General features: G+C 53.0%; 1 protein-coding gene across 1 annotated transcript; it reads right to left on the bottom strand.

Moving 5' to 3' along the window:
• Window positions 1-404: 404 nt before the first annotated feature.
• On the bottom strand, window positions 405-12,388 carry BPIFB6 (BPI fold containing family B member 6). The gene is made up of 15 exons (XM_003932126.3): window positions 12,289-12,388; window positions 10,950-11,049; window positions 9,845-9,949; window positions 9,228-9,377; window positions 8,991-9,054; window positions 8,475-8,535; window positions 7,634-7,725; window positions 6,614-6,790; window positions 5,400-5,453; window positions 4,853-5,026; window positions 4,071-4,138; window positions 2,523-2,568; window positions 1,675-1,738; window positions 1,191-1,267; window positions 405-543 (listed from the first exon to the last, which is right to left on the bottom strand). The coding sequence occupies exons 1-15, from the start codon at window positions 12,386-12,388 to the stop codon at window positions 511-513; spliced, it is 1,365 nt and encodes a 454-aa protein (XP_003932175.1). The 3' UTR covers window positions 405-510.
• Window positions 12,389-20,230: the final 7,842 nt, after the last annotated feature.

The following is a 20,230-nucleotide window of genomic DNA, read 5'->3' as shown; positions in this document are numbered from 1 at the left end:
GAAGAGCTTTGCCACTTGCTAAACTATGTGACCTTGGACAAGGGAGTTGGTCTCCCTGTGCATCAGTTTCCTCATCTGTAAGGTGGGAATGACACTTGCCCTCTACCCATAGAGTTCTTGTGTAGATTAAGTGAGATGGTACAAGTAAAGCCACGGGCATGGCATGGAGCAGGTACTCGATAGGTACTAAGAACTCCCCCAAGCTGTGACCAGCTGTCCTCCAGCTCACAAGCTAGTCTTAGACCCCAAAACCCACCAAAGGGGAAGAACAGCCACACACAGATTTGTTACTTAAAAAAACAAAGAGACCACAGCTCCAGATGTTTTTAAGAGCCTTTTTTCCTGTTTATTGGCAAGCCTCCAGCCCAGGCCTGACCCATTTACTCCTTGTCAAAGGAAGCAGCGACCACTGGTAGGGGCCAGGCCCACCTGGCTCCAATCATGGGGGCTCCTTCATGGGTTGCAGGTGGTTGTCGGTATGAGACAACTGCCGGGTAAGTCCTGCCATGGTCACTCCAGCTTCAAGTCCAGCATCAGGGCATTCTGGCAGGAGGCAAAGGGATAGGGGAGCAATGACCAGGGACCACCCAGGCACGGGGATGGAATGGAACTGGGGGCCTTGCCAGGAAATGGAAACCAGTGTGGTGTTTAAGCAAAGGTTGAAGTAGACTTGCCTTATGACCCTGGGGCGGTCCCTCCACCTCTCTGAGCCTCAATTTTCTCAACTGTCAAGTGAGAACAAGCACCCCCACCTCCCAGCACAGAGAGAGCAGATAAGAAAAATGTACATTTACCACTCCAAGCTCAAAGGCTGGCATGCAATACAAGATAATATTTATTGAGCACTCACTGCATGCGTTTAGGTAAATGATCTCAATGAAGCATAACAACAGCTCTATGAGGACAATGTCTGTATTATCACCTCCATTTTAAGCGCAGAAAAATGGAGACACAGAGAGAGGTGAAGTAATTGGCCCGAGGTGGCAGAACAAGAAAGTAGCAGAGTTCAAGCATCCTTCTGTGGAATCCTGGCCAAAGAGGGCTCTAGATGGTGAGGGGCGGGATTATCCTGACAGCCACCTGCCCTCCCAGGCTCTACCCGCTCCGGTTTGAGAGAGGTAGGCTCTTGCTGGTCACTCATTTGTCTGACAGTGTTGATTGACATCACCTCGCCCAGCCCCTTCTCTCACCTCCACTATGTCCAGCTCAGCCAGGTTGTAATTCATGGCCAGAAAGTCCGGGAGTGGGAGCCCAACTTGGAGCACATCTGAGAAATACAGTTAAGAGTCATCTCAGCCTGACTGCTGCGCAGTTGATTAAGGACTGGCTGCCTGGGTAGGGATAGTGGGAGATAGTGTAGTGATTGATTCGTGATGCCTGCCGGCTGTACAGGCAAAGAGCTAATAATCCTGCTCTGCCACGGATTTACATCCCAGGTCGAGATGTGGGGTTATGATGCGGGGTCAAGTGTCGGAGCTCAAATTGTGGGAGAGGCGTTTGTCTCCAGACAGGTGAACTACATTCACTTCAAAGGCTGAGCAGTTATCTGCCACTCCCTTTTAGCCTCCCCCATCCGGGGCGAGTGCCAGGGCTTTGAGACCACCCAGGGGCCACCCCTCCTTGTTTAAAGTGCTTCCTGGCACCAGTAAAACCAAAGCCTGTTGGAGCCCTCACCATTGACAACTGGGATGTAGGCTTCTTCGAGATAGTCGGTGATGAAGCCAGTTAATTCCTTCTCCTGGAGAGAGAGAGAAAGAGAAGACACCTGCATTCATTCAGTCCCACACCATTCAACAGATCTTTTTGGCCCTCTGGCTGGGCCTGGGGATCACAGAAGTGAGTATTAGACGTCAGTTAGTTTCTCCAGCTGGCGTCAAAACTGGGCCTGGCCTTGGCTCTGGACTGTAAACCTACACCCTTCACCTCCGCTTAATCCCGATGACATGCGGGGCTTTGGGTCACGGTGCAGGAATGGGAAAACTCAGGAGACAAGAGGTGGCTCTGCGGACCCCGCTCCTGACCCTACAGAAACTCAGAAGCTTTGATGAGTCCCTCACTTACCACCTCTCTATAGCTGAGCTTTCCCGTCTTTGAAAGTGAAATAGAATTGTACCTGCTCCCAGGGTTTCCATGAGGATGAAGAGAGTTTAGATAAAGCACATGATCGCAGAGTAAGTGCTGGTGGTGTTGGCACCTCCTAGGGTCAGGTTCTGTGTTGGGCCCTGAGGCTACAGAGACTAATGACGCTAAAGCTTGGCCGACCAAGGCCAGCCCAGGCTGCCACTGTTCACGGCAATGTTTTTAAAACCAATCCAGGGAGGTGTCCAGCTTCTATCCAGAAACGGAAACAGGGAGTCAGAGAGGCTAAGGGACTTTCGCCAGCTCACAAGGCATGTCAAGAGCACCAGGCCTCACAGGGGCCTGGCTCTGTTCATCTGCCTCCATTTCAGGGCCTTGGCCTGCAGTCCCAAGGGAGAATCAGCCCAGTCTTGTCCTCACGCGGGGGTACCTGGGACACTTACATTGAAGCTGCCAATCGATGAGGACTTCCGGGACAAGCTCAGTAATCTGTGGGAAAGGGGAAGCGGGCCAGGCGGGGAGGGAAACAGTGATCAGAGCCAGTGGCCCTGGCCCTGGAGAAGGGGCTCCCAAGCACCCCAACACCTCCCTGACGCAGGAGTCCCGTCTACAGCCTTCAGACCAGGTGCTCCTGAGTCTGCTACCTATGATAAGACACTTGACCACCTTTCATTACAGCCCGTGATTTCTCCAAGCTCAAACCACTAGACTGTCCCGTGTCTCCTCTCCCTGGTCCTGACTCTACCCTCTGGGACCCCCGTTCGTGTCTATTGCTGCTGCCCAAGGCCAGCTATGGGGAGGTTTACAGCCCAACTGGGCAGTCTCAGATCCTTGCAGGACACAGATCAGGAGCCCTTCCCTCAGCCCCCTCCCCTGCACAGGCCCCAGGAGGCACTAACATACGTTGGCACCAGAGCAGACCATGTGACGACCATCTTGGTGGCTCTACCCGTCTAATCTCTATTCCAGTAACAAACCCTCCACTTTCCACTCTCACGCCAAGCCATTCGGACAGGCTGAAACCAAAGTCCTTCAGGTGGGTCTGTGACCCAGGCCCAGCCAAATCAGAGCATTTCATCTCTCAGTCAAGTGACTGGCTTAGAGTTGGTCCTGTGACCCAAACTACATCCATGCCTCGGTAATTTTGTCAGAACCACTGGACAAGAGGCTTCTCTTGTCGAGGTCACTCTGCCACCCTGAGGGGAGAAGCTGCCTGAGAATTTAGCTAACAAAGTGAACGGCAAAGTCGAGAGGAAGAGGGAGACAGACTCTCGAGGATTTCGTTGTGTGCCTGGATCCAACCACACCTGAAGGCAGAACAACCCCTGAAGTTTTCAGTTATGTGACCCAAGGATTCCCGTTGGGGCTCAAGCCAGTTAAAGTTGAAATTCTCTCTCTTGCAACTGAAAGAATACTGACATAATTAATCCTGACGTGATTAATTATTAAGGCAAGTACAAGAATTAATAGTGACCGAATGTTAAGCTAACATGTTTGTGGTACTCTCCTCCCGAGGTGTAAGAATGAAATAGGATCATGAATATAATGTATGCAGCTGGTGCCTCACATATAGAGAGAGCTCCATAAATGAATGTTAGCTGCTATTAGTGTAAAGAAAGGCTTTGTGGAGGAGGTGGCATTTGAGCTGGACCCCGACTCTCAGGTGGCATTTGAATGGCATGGATAAAGGCTTATTCATGAAAAAGGGGGCATGCGCCCATGACCAGATTCACTGTGAAAGAGCCTAGGGGAAAAGTGAGGGTAGAGGTGGAAGAACTTAAGAAGGGCCTTGAATGCCAGACTAAGATTTGAGAAAAGATTATGCAGACAATGGGGAGCCATTGAGTGTTCCTGAGCAGGAAGAGTAACTAGAGCAGCCTGGCAGTGTGGAATGTGCTGGGTGGATCAGCCTGGTCGTGTGGGGTGCGCTGGAGCAGGGGGCCGAGTGTGAAGGGATACAGGGATGCCAGCCTGGGACAGCAGGCTCCTACCTGTCCAAAGAGGCGGTCATCTGCAGCCGGTTCTCATGCACTGAGTACTGGACTTTCAGATTGAAGTGCTGGCATGGTGGGGAGAAGCAGGGAGAAGGCAGGGGGTTCCCCACCATCAGGACTGGCAAAGCCAGAGACTACCACCCTCCCAGCACCACCACCACTGCCAAGACAAAGCAGGGGATCCTCTTTCTGCTCATCCTCAGGAACTGAACCCAGCCATCTCCCCACTGCCCCAGCCGAGGCTTCTCATCCCTCCTTGTCCTGAGCCAGGGCAGCACCCCTCAAAATACCTGGCACCACCAGTTGGTCCCTGCACACATCATATTATTGATCCAGGCCTTTGCACATGCTGGAACCTCTGCCTGGGGTATTCTCTGTCCCCAAACCTTCTCTGGCAAGCTCCTGCTCAACCTTCAAGACATAGCTCAGCTATCGCCTCCTCTTGGAAGCCCTTTGTGATTTCCCCAAACTGGATTTGGGATCTCCCTAGGAACTCATAGTCCCCCCTGTGAACTCTTCCCTGCCTTTGTAGTTGCTGAAGAATGTTGGAAGGAGAGAGACGGGAGGAAAGAGAAAGAAAGTACTAAGCCACTGACCCTCCATTTGCTGGATTTTCTGGCCGTTCAAAGGTTCAATGGCAGAGCCAAGGATCAGACATAGTCGAGATTAACTGAGAACGCTCTGACCCATGACTTGGCTGTCAACTAAAAAATCCCCTCCTCCAGGCTTGAATATCCACAAGGTTGGGAATAAATGGGGAAGGGAACGATTTCCCTCACCACTTCCAGGCGAAAGAGGGACGTTGTAGTTTTGCCCCGTCTCCGAGCCACGAACATCTCCAGGGTCCCGTGGAGGTGTAGCAGGCTCTTGCCTGTCTTCATGGTGATCTTGGGAGGCTTATTTATCCTGATCTGGGTCATCAAGGGCTTTGACTTGGGATAAGCCACAGCCATCTACAGAAACCAAAGCACTTCACTCAGGGCCGGTCCTTAGGCTAGTGGCTTCAGCTGAAATAAGTGGTCGCTCAAGACATAGGCGATTTCTACATTGGACACAATTGTGTATTTTGTTTCTTTTATTTCCTGCGTCTATCAGGAAATAAAACTTGGCTGTTCTCTCCTGGACATAGAAGGTAGAATGCAATGCACAAAAGTAGAGCTGTTTCCTATGCTGGATCCAGGAAGCGCTTTATGAAGAAGGCAAGGTGTTTCAACGTTGGACAAGGAACATGTGTCATGAAAAGCTGCCTCCCAAGTCCCACTGCTTTGACTGGAGGACAATAGGGCAGGACAGGGTACAGTGGTGATGGGGAGGTGTGGCACTCACTTCAGGAATGAAGCCAGCCAGTGTCTCGGTGGTTTGTGGGGGCAGCTCACCAATCTACAAAACAAAAGTCAAGGTTAGGGTTGCTGGAGTCCTGCCTGGCCCATCCTAACAAACATCTCCACTGACTTAATAAGGTGTACCCTTTGAGGCTCCCTTCATCACAACACTTACCACTCTGGGCTTAACTAGATAACCTGCTTTCTGGGTAGCCCAGGTGATGACTTACACATTTCAATACTCATAGCTCTTAACACAGGGCCAAATGCTGAGAAAATGTTGTTGTTGAAAAAGCAGAAAGATACATGGGAGAATGGGTAGATGTGGTGGGTGAAGGGGATGGGTAGACAGACATTTTGGAGATGGATAGATAGATGGATGGGGAAATGGATGAACAGATGGGAAAATGGGTGGGAGGACGATGAATGAATGGATGGGTAGGCAGAAATCTAGGGAAGGATACACAGATGAGTGATGTGTGGATGGAAAGATGGGTGGGTGTTTGAATGAAAGGAATGGTGGATAGGAATATGGGTGGATGGGGAGATGGTGGAGTAGAATGATAAATGGATGGGAAAATAGATGGATGGACTGATGGGTGGGAGTATGGATGGGAAGGTACATGGATGAATGGTGAACAGATGGTTGGGAAGATGAATGGATAGATCAGTGAGGAATGAATGGACATTGGATGGATGGATGGATGGATGGATGGATGGCTAGCTGAATGAGTGGATGAGTATGAGGATGGATAAAGGAAAGTTGGGTGGATGTAGTGGTGTTTGAGTGGTGAATGGCAGGTGCATACATTCATTCATTTAACGGTATCACACTTTGTAGTAGGTGTTACGTGGATGATATGAAGGGACAGATGGATGCTGTTGGAAGGATAGAACCTAGGACATGAATACATGACAGCTGGAAAGATGGGTAGGTGGGTGATGCTTGGATAAAAGGAGGGCGTATGGGTGGCCCAGACATTAGTGATGTTGGTTGATAAATGGTTGGCTGTATGGACAGATGGATGTATGGATGAGTTACATGGACAGAGGGATGGTGGGTAGTGAGATGAACTGATGAGAGAAACTCACATGAGTCCTGCATCTTTCAGTCCTAGTGTTGCCCACAACTCCAGGATAATTTTCATAGCAGAAAAACTAGGCAGGGACTGCACTGTCATGGACAGAGGCCGATGGGATGGGAGCTGGACAGCTCACCATGGTATTCTGGATATTCACGTGGAAGGACTTCTGCAGAAGGGTGAGCTCTGAGGAGAGGAGGGTGGCTGAGAGCAGCAGCTGCGACGAGCCCTCGGCATAACCCTCAGGGAACGCGAAGGTCTCCCCGGCACCAGCAAGCTTGATGGTTTTGCCCTTTTGCTGCTGCACCGCAGGCTGTGGGACAGTGAGAGCGAGACACTCAGCCTGGGCTTGAGGGATAGTGTCAAGGGGTATCTCAGTCCTCCAAGCAAATGGGGCTCCCGCCAAACCCAAAGTCAGCAAATCATTAAATGCTATCCATAGAACTACAATGAGTGACAGCGGGCCAACGCTTCCAGTGTACAGGTGGGTAGACTGAGGCCTGGGAGGATAAGGGAGTCAGTCAGTCAACCACTGGCACTTTCTTCCGGCACTGCTTTGGTAGCCTCAGCTGCTCTGAGTGGTTGGAGCCCTCATGTATTCAGAACGTGATTCCTGCTTTGCTCTCAAGAGAAAGAAGCAGGCAGAAATTGACATGGGGCCTCTAAGAACCCCGCTGGAGGAGGACCTCACAGGGAGGTGACGTCTTTCACATTTTACTTCGCATTCCTGGAAGATGCATCTCACCTCTTTGCCTGGAGCTCTGGAGATCTGGGTGAGGGCCCAACTCTGACACCAACTCACTGCAGGACGCTAGCCCAGCCCTCCCCTCCCCCTAGGCCTCAGTGTTGCTATCTATACAATGGCAGGGTACAACTGGGTGAGCCACTCATTGGGAGAAGCAAACAGCCTAGCGGGGAACATGAGTGTGAAGTCAGCAGCCCCAGAAGCTGGGGCACTGAAGGTTCGTGTTGAGAGCAGAAAGAGGGAGAGGTCCAGGGTCCACAAACACCCTCATGGCGGGCCTGGCCTCCAGGACTTGAGGGGCCTTCCTCCCTCCAGAGCCCTAGTTCAGCCACCTGTCTGGGCAGAAGCAGCACCCACCACCCTGATCAGTGATCCTGAGACCTCAGCTCCTGGGTGGCCCCCGCCACTTACACTGAAGTCCACTTGGATGTAGCTGGCTGTGGTGGCTGGTGTGGATGTCAAGACATATTTGACAGTGCCCATCTGGCCCACAGGCATGGGGTCTGTGTGAAGAGGAGGTTCCACTCAAAGAGGCACCAACCCTGGGAGCAGCCCAGAGAAGCTGGCACTAGCCAACTGGCACCTGTACCTGGCCCTCCATGTGACCCAAGCACCTCCAGGCCTCTGTAACTTCATCTGTAAAATGGAGGCCATGGTGCCCAGCCTGGAAAGCCACATGACGTGGCACACAGCACAGAGCTTGCGCGTCCACCAAGGGCTGTTGCTGCTAGGACCTTACAACAGCCTGGCATGTTCAGGATTACCAGCTCTATTTCACAGATGAACAAACCGAGGCTGAGAAGCGTGAAGTGACTTTTCCCAGGCCACGCTGCTGGGGGCACGAATGAGTTTTCTTCAGTCCCAGTCACTGAGGTTTCCTCTCTCCCACACTGGGACCCCAAAATGATGGAAGCATCTATCCCCTCAGCAAAGGAGATTCAGGCATTACCACCATCGGGGTTACTAATCAGGCACAAGGCTTGTGGTCGAGTGAAAAAGGGCTGCCGTCCTTGGAGTCTTGTGGGGTTTGGGATGCAACGTTGGATTGGGACATGAGAGAAAAGGAACCCAGATTCCCCGGGGACTTCAGGTTTCCCATCTGGACAGTGGGGAGATGAACATCATGACCTCAAACCTCCTTCAGTCCCAAGGCTGGGCCGGAAGTAGGCACTAGGATGGGCGACGGGACATCGAAGTCCATCTATCCTAATGTCCCTAGGTAGGGGCAGGGTGCGGCTAGAGCTACACTCACCACTGAGGTTGGTCCATTTCCTGTTCACATACCCTAGGACTGCATCGATGGCGGGACACATCTGGAAGAAGAGAAGGCACTGAGCTGAGAGGGTCCCTGCGTCAAAAGCCTCCACACAGCTGAATGCTACCCCGTAGGGAATCCCAAGAGCCCCGGTGAGACAGGCACTGGTGGGAAAACTGAGGTCCCAAGTCACACAGAAAGTCAACGGCAGAGCTTGGAGTAGAGTCCAGATCTGTTGCCCAGATCAAAGTCTGCAAACATTAGCAGGGACTCTTTCCCTGGGACTGGACATCAAAGCAGGATTGGCAAGCTGTGTGTGCAGGCTGTCACCGCCTCCTCCCCTGCTCGTGGCAGGCATCCCTAGATGACTGTGGCACTTTCTTCCACCGAGCCAGCCAGTCTCAGAACCCTTCCCAGCCACTAACCGACAGTCAGGGTCAGCGCCCAATAGAAATGCATTTGCCAGCCCTAGTCCCAGCAACGAGGGGTGGAGGCTTTCTCTGGGCCACTCACCAGCCCGGGGAGGACCTTGTGCAAGGTGCTGTCCAGGAACTTGTTGACCACCTTGGGCAGCATGCTAGATGGACACAGGCACCGAGGATAGGTGCATAGGTACACCAGTGCAGGGATTTAGGCACAGGACATAAAGGGACAGTGGTTAAGAAGGTTCCGTGGGCTTGGAAGTGATATGCTGGGGGTGGGGTGTAGGAACATGGACCGGCCTTCCTCCCCAGCCACAGAGCCCCTCACTTGCTAGGCAGGTTGGTCTTCACATTGACCAGGATGACCTCACAGCCCTCACTCTCGAACACGGGGAGGCCTGTCTCATCATCCCGCAGAAGTCGGTTGGTGGCTGTGATGTTCAGGGTCACGATGATCTCCATGTTCCCTCCCATGAAGCTGGAGGACAGATCGGGGGGTACCATGGGCATCTCTGCCACGGTGTCCAATCTCCCTGCCTTCTCTTTGCTCACGATCTCAGCAGCTGCGAGGGGGAAAGGATGGGAGGCCACCCCCACAAGACAGAAAAGGGACAGGACCTGCCCCAGGTCACACAACCAGCTTTTCTCCCTCCTTCCTTATTTTGGTGAACTCCTACACATCCTTCAAATCCTGCTTCGCTGTCATTGCCTCCCCAAAACCTTTCTGATCACCCCTACCACTGCCTGGTGTTTCCTCCGTCCTAGGCCAGCCACTCGGTCTGTGGCTGTGCTCAGGTCCGGTTCCTGACAAAGGCAGTGGGTAAGTCTACAGCATCCTAGATCACAACGCTCAGACGGTACACAGTAGGCACTCAATAAATGTGCACGTAAGGATGAGACAGGAAGGCCATTCTCCTCCCCCGGCCCCTCCCCTGCCACACTCACCTCTTGCCAGTGATGGTCATGCCTGTGGACACACATTGGAAGATGCCCACTCCAGGTACAAAGTTCAGGGTGATGACGGGCAGCTGGACATCCTTCACCTTCAAACTGGGAGGGGCAGGCAGCCACAGCAATGAGATCTGAGCAGGCAAAGACCTGGGACCTCCACCTACTTCTCTACCATCTTACTGGGAAGCCTTTGGCTAACCCCAGCCCCCATCCCATATCACAGGGGTAAGCCTGCCTCATGGGGCCATTATAAAATGCAAACAAAAGGCTGGACATGAGTCAATTTGTACATAGAAAGCACTCATTACATGGGAGGTGGGACACATGGCTGACTGTGAGACCTTGGGCTGTTCCATTTCCTTATGTGAGCCTCAATTTCCCCATCAATAAAATGGGAGGTTTGCTTAGATCAGCATTTCTCAAAAGTGGTACCATCTACATTTTGGGCAGGATAATTCTTTGTCATGAAGCTGATTGGTCCATTATTGGATATCCTGTAGCATCTCTGACCAAAGCCCATCAGTAGCACTCCCTGAGCCCCCACAACCTGTGACAACCAAAAATGTCTCTGGACATTGCCAAATGTCCTCTTGGAGGCAAAATCACCCCTGGTCGAGAACCACTCGTTGAGATCCAGGATACCAAACGACGTGGCACACATCCCCCTACTAGCCCATTCTGGGCTCTTGGCAGACATGCTAGTCGGTCACAGTCCTAGAGCCTGCTAAGTGTAGATGGTGCCTCAGAACCCTCCCACGTGCATCGTTTCAGGCAGCCCCTGCAGAGGCACCAATTTCCTCTTGTCATTAGATGATTTCGATGCCTTTCCAGCTCTTCTATTTGAGGATGTTTTCATTGAATTTCACGTACATTCAGTGAGCTCATGTTGCATGCAGGGAATTGAAATTTGACTTTCCAACCTCGTCTCCTCCTCAGAATGACCCAAAATTGTCCCCAGTGAATGGCTGAGGAAGTCCAGGCCCAGGCAGGAGCAGTGACCTACTCAAGACCATTACCTGGCTTCCTCAGGTCTGGGGCACAGCACTCCCCACCACCCTCTGCCCTAACCACCACCCTCCAGCTCCCCTTCCCAACTCACTTGGTGATGCCCTTGATAGGTTTCATTCCCGGCTGTTTCTTGCCTGCCTCAGCTGCCATCTTCTCTAAGATATGACTCTCATCCATGGCACTCTGGACCTCTGGAATGGACACATTTAGTTGGAGAGATTCACCCTGGGCCAATCTCTCAGGCATCCCAGGCCACTCCCACTCACTGTGCCCCACCCTGGGCTGGATGATGGCAGAGACCCAGAGATGAGTCCCATAGTACCCAAGCCTAATGGGGGAAGACAGAGTCACCAGCAGTGACAGTAACGAGCTGTAGGAGCCACACCAGGGTTTAGGCAGGAAGGGAAGAGCTGGGGAAGGCTTCCAGGATGAGATGACAGCTCAGCTGGTCCTTGAAGGGGGAATAATAATTTTCAGCAGGAAGCAAAGAGATCAGAGGTATCCGTCTGGGCAGAGGCCACAGCAAGTGCAAAGGTGGGTGGGAGAGAAAGGGGCACGGTGGGAGAAGAAGAGAGAGTCAGCATGGCTGGAGGGTGAGGACAGACACGACAGAGAAACTGGAGTCGTTTGCAGGAGGCATATAGCGAAGCTCTTGAACCCTGGGTACTGACTTCATCTTGTGGACCAGCCACTCCCAAGCCTGGGTGATTAGGGTCTCCTCTGGGGACCTGAATGCAGATTCTGAGCCCAAAGCAGAGAATTTCTGATTCCCTAAACCTAGAGGCCCCAACCGCCAATAGCACCTTGCCAGAAACACCTCCATAATGGTCACAAGCTAATTCCCAGCGAGGGGACAACCCCTGAGTTGGTAGAATAGTCATTAGGCTTTTGCACCTGGATGTGACTCCGTTTCTCCTGTGCTAGTGGAGCATGGGGTGGAGGTGGAAAATATGTTTTACTAAGGTCTCCTCCGAGAGATTTTAATCTCACATGTTATTTGATCCTGCTAGGGACATACTGGTCACCCTATTTTACATTTCTTTACATTTCACCTTTACAGATGAGCAAACAGCAACACAGAGAAGGCAAGTAACTTGCCTGAGGTCACACAGCAAGTTGTTGCTGGGATTTGACCCTTGTCTGTCCCTCCCACAGCCTACTTGTGGCTAAACAGCCCTGCCATCAGAGTCAAGAAGAGGCTCCAAGGGAGCAGGATTTCCAGCTCTGCCTCTAACTCGCAGAGGGAGCATGGGAAAATCATCCCTGGTCCTTGGCCTCTCCCCTCTAAAGTTGGAGAATAATAATACATTGCTCATAAGTTTACTCCGAGGCTCGCAGGATGCTCCAGGATGTGCAACCATGAGCAGTGACTACCTACCACCTACCCCAAGCACCACCTCCCGGCCCCCGGCCTGGGCCCGCAAGCTCACCGTGGTTCATGATGTCCATGCCCAGCCGCAGCAGAGCCCCAGGCTCAGCTTGTGTGCAGGTCAGCAGGCTGCAGAGTGCCAGGCCCAGGATCCGCAGCATGGCGCCACCTGTGCCGAGGGACCTGAATTGGGTGCAGCCCACCAAACCCCAGTTCCCCTGGGTATCTCCTGTCTCAGAGCAGATTGAGCCCCCTGGATGTTGCTGGGAGTCCAGAAGCCTTTGAACTCCAGCCAGTTCAGCAAACATGAGCACTGCCCTCTCCCAAGGGATGGAGGAACCCCCAGATTAAACACAGGGCCTCTGGAGCCACACCCCAGGTAGCTCATTTCCCTCTGTAAGCCCGATTCCTCGTGGGCATTCTAACCAGCCTGCGAGATGGGGCTGGAGGAAGGTTCAATTGCACTCTTTCATGGGTTCAAGTGTGGCTCAATGCTGAAGCCACAGAGGGAATTCCAGCCCTTCCCTGACTCAGGGTGCTCCCACTGTATTGTGGGGGTGGGGAGCCCCGTGTCCCCACCATGACCCTATAGCCACTGACCCTCCCCAACTCCTCCAGCTCATGCTACTTCCACGTGGAACTCAGAAAGCTCAACTCTGAGCCCTGAACGGCCCCTTGAGACATCACCTGACCAACAGAGAAACTGAGGCACAGATATTAGATCTCATAGCTAGTGAACAGTGAACTAAGCAAAGACCTTCCACCCCAGACCCTTCCAGGTTCCCAGGAAAGCCCTACCCCACCCCTTGGCCTGTAGAAATCCCTCCCTCCTACTTTTCAAGGCCTGAAACTGTCCCAACCAGGGACCAAGTGTATATTTCAGTTTTGAGCTTTGGCTGAAAAGAATGAAGGCAGGGCCCATGAGGGCTGGGTCTGTGACGCTCCTGCCAGGGAAGAGACCCCACATCCCTCTCCAGCTCCAATACCTTCCTCTACCAGGAAGCCTCCCTCAACCCCCAACTGCCCCTAGTCTTGAAGATCACAGGTGGAACCTGACCATGAAAATAATCCACCCCACTGTGATGAGTGTTTCCCGCTACCCCCAACCCCCGCATCCTTTGCGCACGGTTTTCCCCGCCAGAAGTCCCTTCCTCCCTCTCTCTGCCTCAGCGGGCTCAGGCACTGAGCACTCCCCTGATGCACAAACTAAGATGGGCCCTCACCACGGGCCTGTCTTCCCAGTCGGAGCCAACGCCTGCATTCATTCACTCATTCATTCATTCATTCAGCCCACATCTACTGAGTGTCTTCTATGTGCCAAGAAGACCAGGCTACAAGGTGCCCATGGCAGACACAGCTCTGCTCCTCCTAAATCTTAAAGTCTGGTGGGGAACAAGAAGCAATAGTGGGGGGATATGGGATTAAGGGGTCAGGGAAATACTCTCTATGGAGACTTTAGGCAGCAACCTGAGGGATGAAAAGGAGCTTAAGTATCTAGAAGCGTTCAAGCCAACAGTCAAGATTCGCTAAATGAAAGCACGATCATCTGGGCTTAAAATAATCCATCACAGCGCTTCTCCACCCCTGTGAGTACACAGGTGCCTGCCACGGCATGTGCTCACGTCCGTGCACACCCAGTGTCCAATCTCTTTGAAAGCCACCCTCAAAGGGACTATGAAATTCTGAGCCAGGCGACAGAGCTAGGAGGGGCTTGTTGAGGGTCTCCTCCAGCCCCAGCGTCATCTCACAGATGGGGTGACTGAGCCTCACCCCAGTCTCCCATCCCCAGGCCAGAACCGATGCCAGATGTTAGGGTTATTCGGGACAGAGGTTTTTTGCCCTCTCAGAGTAACAAGTGGCTTTGGGTAACATGGTCATGCGAGTGTCTCTGGGACAAACGGTTAATGCTAGGGTTTTGTTTCTGAATGTGCCTTTCCTAAGGTGTCCCGCCGTTTTAGAATGCCTTCCCGCTATCCATCCTCAGCAAACTGACACAAGAACAGAAAACCAGACACCGCATGTTTTCACTCATAAGTGGGTGTTGAACAATGAGAACACACGGACAGAGGGAGGGGAACGTCACACACAGGGAGGGGAGCATCACACACTGGGGCCTGTTGGGGGGTGTGGGGACTAGCGGGGGGAGAGCAGGGGGTGTGGGGATTGGGGAGGGCTAACATTAGGAGAAATACCTAATGTAGATGACAGGGTGATGGATGCAGCAAACCACCGTGGCACGTGTACACCTATGTAACGAACCTACGCTTTCTGCACATGTACTCCAGAACTTAAAGTATAATAAAAAAAAAAAGAAAGAAAAAGAAAAGAATGCCTTCCCGCTATTCATCTATCACCAGCTCAACCCTCAAGTGCTAATCTCAACCCTTGCCTCCTCTACCGGAAGCCTCCCTCAACCCCCAGCTGCCCCTAGAAGTTCACAGATGGGACCTGACCGTGAAAATAATCCACCCTACTGTGATGAGTGTTTCCTGCTACTCCCAACCCTCACCATCCTGTGCTCATGGTTTTCCCCGCCAGAAGTCCCTTCCTCCCTCTCTCTGCCTGGCACATACTCCTCGATGCCCTCCCACTCCTGGGTGCCCAGCTCAGCTCTGAGCTCCTACAAAGCAGAGCCTGGGGTTTCCCTCCTTGGTCTCCCCTCAACCTCAGATGGAACCCAAGGAGGTCCACTGGACCCGCTGCCTCCTTGATCCTTCCTACGTCCTACAGTGTTGGAAAACTGCAAGGCCCAGAGGTCACCTATGAGGTGGGGGTCAGGACAAGATGCAAGCCCTGGCCCTGCCACCTATTTGCTGTGTGACCTCAGGCAATTCTCCTCCCCTCTCTGGGCCTTAGTTTTCTCATCTGTAAAATGACAAAGCTGGATAAGACACTCTCTGGGGAGAGTTCCACAGGTGGGGGACTGTCCTTACCTTGCTGAGCTCAGGGAAGTTCTGCAGATGACTGACCCCTGCCTCCTGACCCTGAGCTGAGGAAGCCCTTATATTCGGGAGCCTGATTAGTGGCTCGGAATACTTAAGGGCTTAATAAGGCCCAGATAATTATCTAGAGGCTTGAAGAACAGGAGCCCCATTGCTCACGTGACATTTCAGTCTGTTCCAACGTAAATAGCACGGAAGACGAGAGTGGCTGGGAATCCTGGTGGCCTCATGGGGGCGGGCACCAGGGACAGGATGTGCCTGCCCAAGTGACCATCAGTTCTCACACTGTCCCTCTCCTAGACCCAGCACCTCCCATAAGTCTGGACACACAGAGAACATGCATTTGTTTCTTCAAGAAACACATATTGAGCACCTACTGTGTGCCAGGTCTATGCAGGGCTCTGGGGTATCTCAGCGAACAGGCAGTTGGGGTTCTTGCCCTAAGAGCGTTCCTGGAGACCAAAGCGGGAGGCAGGCACTGTGCAGGTCCACAACCGCAAAGCCTGTCGTGCCTGAGGGAGGCCAGGGTGATGGAGGCCACCAAACTAGGGAGACGGGACAGAGAGGGAAGAACAGTGTGAGCATCGGAACCCGGAGACCCGTGAGCAAGGGACGCTGGAGCGGATCCCAGGGCGCGAGCAGAGCCGGCTCTGCAGGACAGAGGCGACATGTTTCAGGCAGGGGCCGGCAGGCGCGCAAGGCTTAGGAGATGCTGGCTGAGCCCACTGGGGCTTTTGTCCCCCAAGGGTCACTCACAGGGGGCACAAGGAGCTAATGGCCAAGTGGGGTGTCTTCAAAGGGCCCTCCTGGAGATACTAGGATGCAGCACCAGGTCAGTGGGGGGGGGGCGCCTTCCCTTAAGGCCCAAACCTGGGAGCAATGAAGACGGGGTGACCTCAGAGGCACAGGATGAACCGGCCACTGACCTGGGACCAGCCTTGGGGTTGCCAGCCTCTGTTCTGCCCACCATGAGCTCCTCGGGGAGCCTTGGCTTGGGGGCCCCTTGAGGGCTTTTGTACTTGAGGAGCAGTCCCGGGAGGCTGCTGGGAGCCTGGGGTTTCCTCACCCACCCCACATGGATTCTACAGGTCTAAGAAGACAGAGAAGCCGCCGTGCTCAGGTGCACGTGGGGCAACTGAGGCCAGAGGGGAGCAAGGCCTGCCTGAGGTCACATGCTGTGGCTGAAGCCAGGTTGTGACAGGGCGGGAGCAGGACCCAGGGCAGCCAGACGGTCTCTACCCTGATCCAGGCCCTGAGCTGCAGGAGCCAGGTCCACAGATAGCACCGTCTTATCTCTGCTGACCCGCCCCGACAGACACAGACAGGCAGCCCCCACGACCCCCTACCGCCCACAAATCGGCCCCACGTGCCTCTGACCGCAGTCACCTGACCCTCCCTGCCTCCTGCCAGGGCCATCTGGGTATGAGGGAGTGGATTTGGGGTGGAGAGCAGAGAGGACATGGGGTGGGGGAAACAGGAGAAACCCCTTGAATGCTGCCCTCACGAGCTGTGTGACCTTGGGTGGCTTCCTCAACCTTTCTGGGCCACTTTTCTTTAATCCTCTGTATGATGGATGAGGGGGCAGAATCTATGCTGCTGACCATAACAGTAGGGCCCATTTACTGTGCCTTCCTCGGTACCAGGCATCACGCTAAGTATTTATTTACACTCACCCATTTAACCCTCAGAAGTACCCAGTGAGGCAGGCACTTCAGCAATTTTCTCCATTTTATAGCTAGAGAAACTAAGGCTCAGAGAGGCCAAGTCATTTGTCCAAGGGCTCCAGAGCACAGGCCAGCGCCTGCCAAGGTGTGCCCAACAGGGCCCCTCTCCTCTCAGGCCCCAGAATCGCCCTTCCTTGTTTCTTACAACACCCTCCTTGACCCCTGCTCTAAACTTGGCCATGCTTCCAGGGACAGCTGAGGCTCCTTCCTCCAGGGAGCCTTCTCTAGCCTCCTTTCCTCCCCCGACCTCTCAGACACTGCAGACTGGGCCAGTCCGAAAGCTCAGTGGCATCTTTTCCCTTCTCCACTGAACCTCCAGAGACCCAACACGGGAGACTCCAAGTCTAGCAGCGCCTACCTGCCTGCGAGGACACGGCTCTCCACCTTGGGCTGCCCAGGGCTTAGGGCTGAGGCAAGCCTGGGTCAGAGCTCCAGCATATATGTGTACAAACAGCTCACTCACCACACATTTATTATGCACTTGTTGTGTGCTGGGCTCTGGGAGGGGTCGGGGAGGTGCAGTGGGGCAGGAAGCCACAGACACCAGTAGCCATGGTGCGCAATCAAAGGGCATCAACGTGATCGGGGAGGAGGGGTTTGGAGACTGAAACAGGGCAGGCAGGTCACCCCATGCTGTGGCCAGGAGAGACTGCATCTGAGCTGCTGCGGTAAAGGCATCCCGTGTTGGGCAAAGAGGAAATATGCAGGGTGGACATTCAGGGCGAAGAGTGGGCCATGCGAGTGGGCAAGTGAGAGATTGGCAAAGGCGCCTGACCTGGGAAGCATGGGCCTTTTCTCCTCTGCCCTACTGTGTCAGTCAGCAATTTATGACCGCCTCTCAGCTCCGAAAGCACCCTGCAGTGTATGTTCCATGATAAGCAACGGACTCGCTTAAGCATTTCTCCCTTCAAGTGAGCATGATGCCTGCCAGCCTTCCTTCGGAGAGGGCGGTGAAAAGGAAGAGGCTTCCTGCAATTTCCGGCGTGGGTTGGGGTTGGCTGTGTGAGTGTGCGCAGGTGGAGCCGTCGCAGCCGTGGGTCCTGAACTCAGTCCCTCTGCAAACTTGCAGCCTCCGCCTGGGGCCAGCCCCTCCAAACGGAAATCAGAGCTACTCCGCACGTCCCTACCCATCTGGCCCAACACCCCTGAAGGCCTCTTGCCCATGCCGGTGCCCAGACTCCTCCGTAAGTAGCCCCACGTCACCTCTCCCCAGTCACCTGCGGCCCAGAGAGCCACACCCGGAGCTGCTCCATGTGCAAGCCGCAGCCCAGCGCTCCCTGCTCTCACCCCCGCCCACGCCGCTTGCACGCAACTCCCAAGGTCTTAGTTGCCTATCGTTTGCCCAGCAACGCTTAGGCCAGCTCACGCCATCTCTGACCTGGCCACACCAGCCAATGTCTGTGCTATCCAGTAGGCTGAGCAATGCCTTCTCCCATGAGGCCCAGAGCCCTTCCGAGTTTGCCTTTCCTTGGGTACTCTCCCTCAGCCCTAGAGGACCCTATAGAGTTTCCTTATGTCTTGCAGTGACTCTTTCATCATAGTTAATAACTTTTCATATTAAACTTCTCCTGTTTGCACTCCTATGTGGTTTCTGTCTTCTAACTGGACTCAGACTGCTGCACCCATCTGTCCCTCTCAGCGGCCAGAGCCCAGCAGACACCTGACTGAATGACCAAACGGTGTCCCTTAGGAATAGGGCAACTCTCTTTGGACAGACCACCAGCTTTCTTCTGGGCAGGGAGTTTGATTCAGGCATTTTCATCCCCCTTTCTCCTAAAATAATATATGTTATTAAAATCAGCACATCATGGGTGCAAACAAAGCCTGGCTGGTTGAATAAGTGGGTAATGGGTGGATAGATGAATGAATGGATGCATGGATGGAGGGTGAACAAATTGATGGTTATACACATTGATGTATAGTGAGTAGGTAGATAGATCGATGGATTGATGATGGATGACAAATGGATGGATGGTTACATGTATTGATTTGTGGGTGGATGGATGGATGGACGGACAAATGGATGGATGGCTATATGGACTGATGGATGGGTGGGTGGATGGATGGATGGATGGATGGACGGACAAATGGATGGATGGTTACATGTATTGATTTGTGGGTGGATGGATGGATGGATGGACAAATGGATGGATGGTTACATGGACTGATGAGTGGGTGGATGGGTAGGTGGGTGGGTAGGTGGGTGGGTGGGTGGATGGATCACTGGACTGACATACTGAGCTCATAATCTCTTCCTGGGTTGTTAACCTCCTTTATGGACCATGGCTATGTCGTAAGCTTTTTGTCTCTCATACTCCAGACCACCCTGAGTGCCTGGGTCTCCCTCCCCCACTTCCAGAGCTGAGCCTGTTTTTAACTCTAAATAAAAGTAGAATTAATGAATTAATTAACCAAATAACCAAATGAAACACAAGCCACATTGCCCTGAGCAAAATTACAGGGGCGGATTTTCCAACCTGCCCCTTGCCACTCTCTCAGTGCCACCTGCAACCTGTTCTCCAGCACCAAGGCTCTGGGCTTGGTCCAGTTCCTTCAGCCTCTCACACTGGAAACTTTAGGAATGAACCTGAATCCTCACAGGAAGAGTGGCTAGGATCACACTGTACCAAAGGCTTTGCTTACTGGTGGTAAAAATTCAGGCACCTTTTACTCCCCAAAGGAAATAAAAACAGAACATAAATCCCATATATCTAGGCAGGAAGGAATCCTATCTCTGACTAAGAGATTAGCTTAATGGGGAGAAAATCACGTGGCTTTGACTTGCCAGCATTTACATCACTAGGTCATCCTCTCCTGTGTGATTCACTGGGTGTGAAGAACATTCAGAGGGAAATGGGGTTAGACGTGTTCAGTGTGACCAGAAGGGCAGAGGCCTGGGAAGCAGGTGATACCTCCTTAGAACAAAAATCTTGCGGCTGGGCGCAGTGGCTCACACCTGTAATCCCAGCACTTTGGGAGGCTGAGGCAGGTAGATCACAAAGTTAGCAGTTCAAAACCAGTCTGGCCAATATGGTGAAACCCCATCTCTACTAAAAATACAAAAATGAGCTGGGCATGGTGGCATGCACCTATAATCCCAGCTATTCGGGAGGCTGAGGCAGAGAATCGCTTGAATTGCAGGAGGCGGAGATTGCAGTGAGCTGAGATCACACCATTGCACTCCAGCCTGGGCGACAGAGCAAGACTCCATCTCAAAAAAAAAAAAAAAAAGATAGAGAAGCTGCCTAGAAGGGCAATGAACTCCCCATCACCTGAAGTTTGTGACTCAGGGACAAGGTCCAGTTCTGGGAGCTGGAGAACAGGAGAGGGAATGAGA

This window comes from Saimiri boliviensis, chromosome 9 (assembly GCF_048565385.1).
Source record: "Saimiri boliviensis isolate mSaiBol1 chromosome 9, mSaiBol1.pri, whole genome shotgun sequence".
NCBI lineage: Eukaryota > Metazoa > Chordata > Mammalia > Primates > Cebidae > Saimiri > Saimiri boliviensis.
This window is presented reverse-complemented; position numbering and strand designations above follow the sequence as displayed.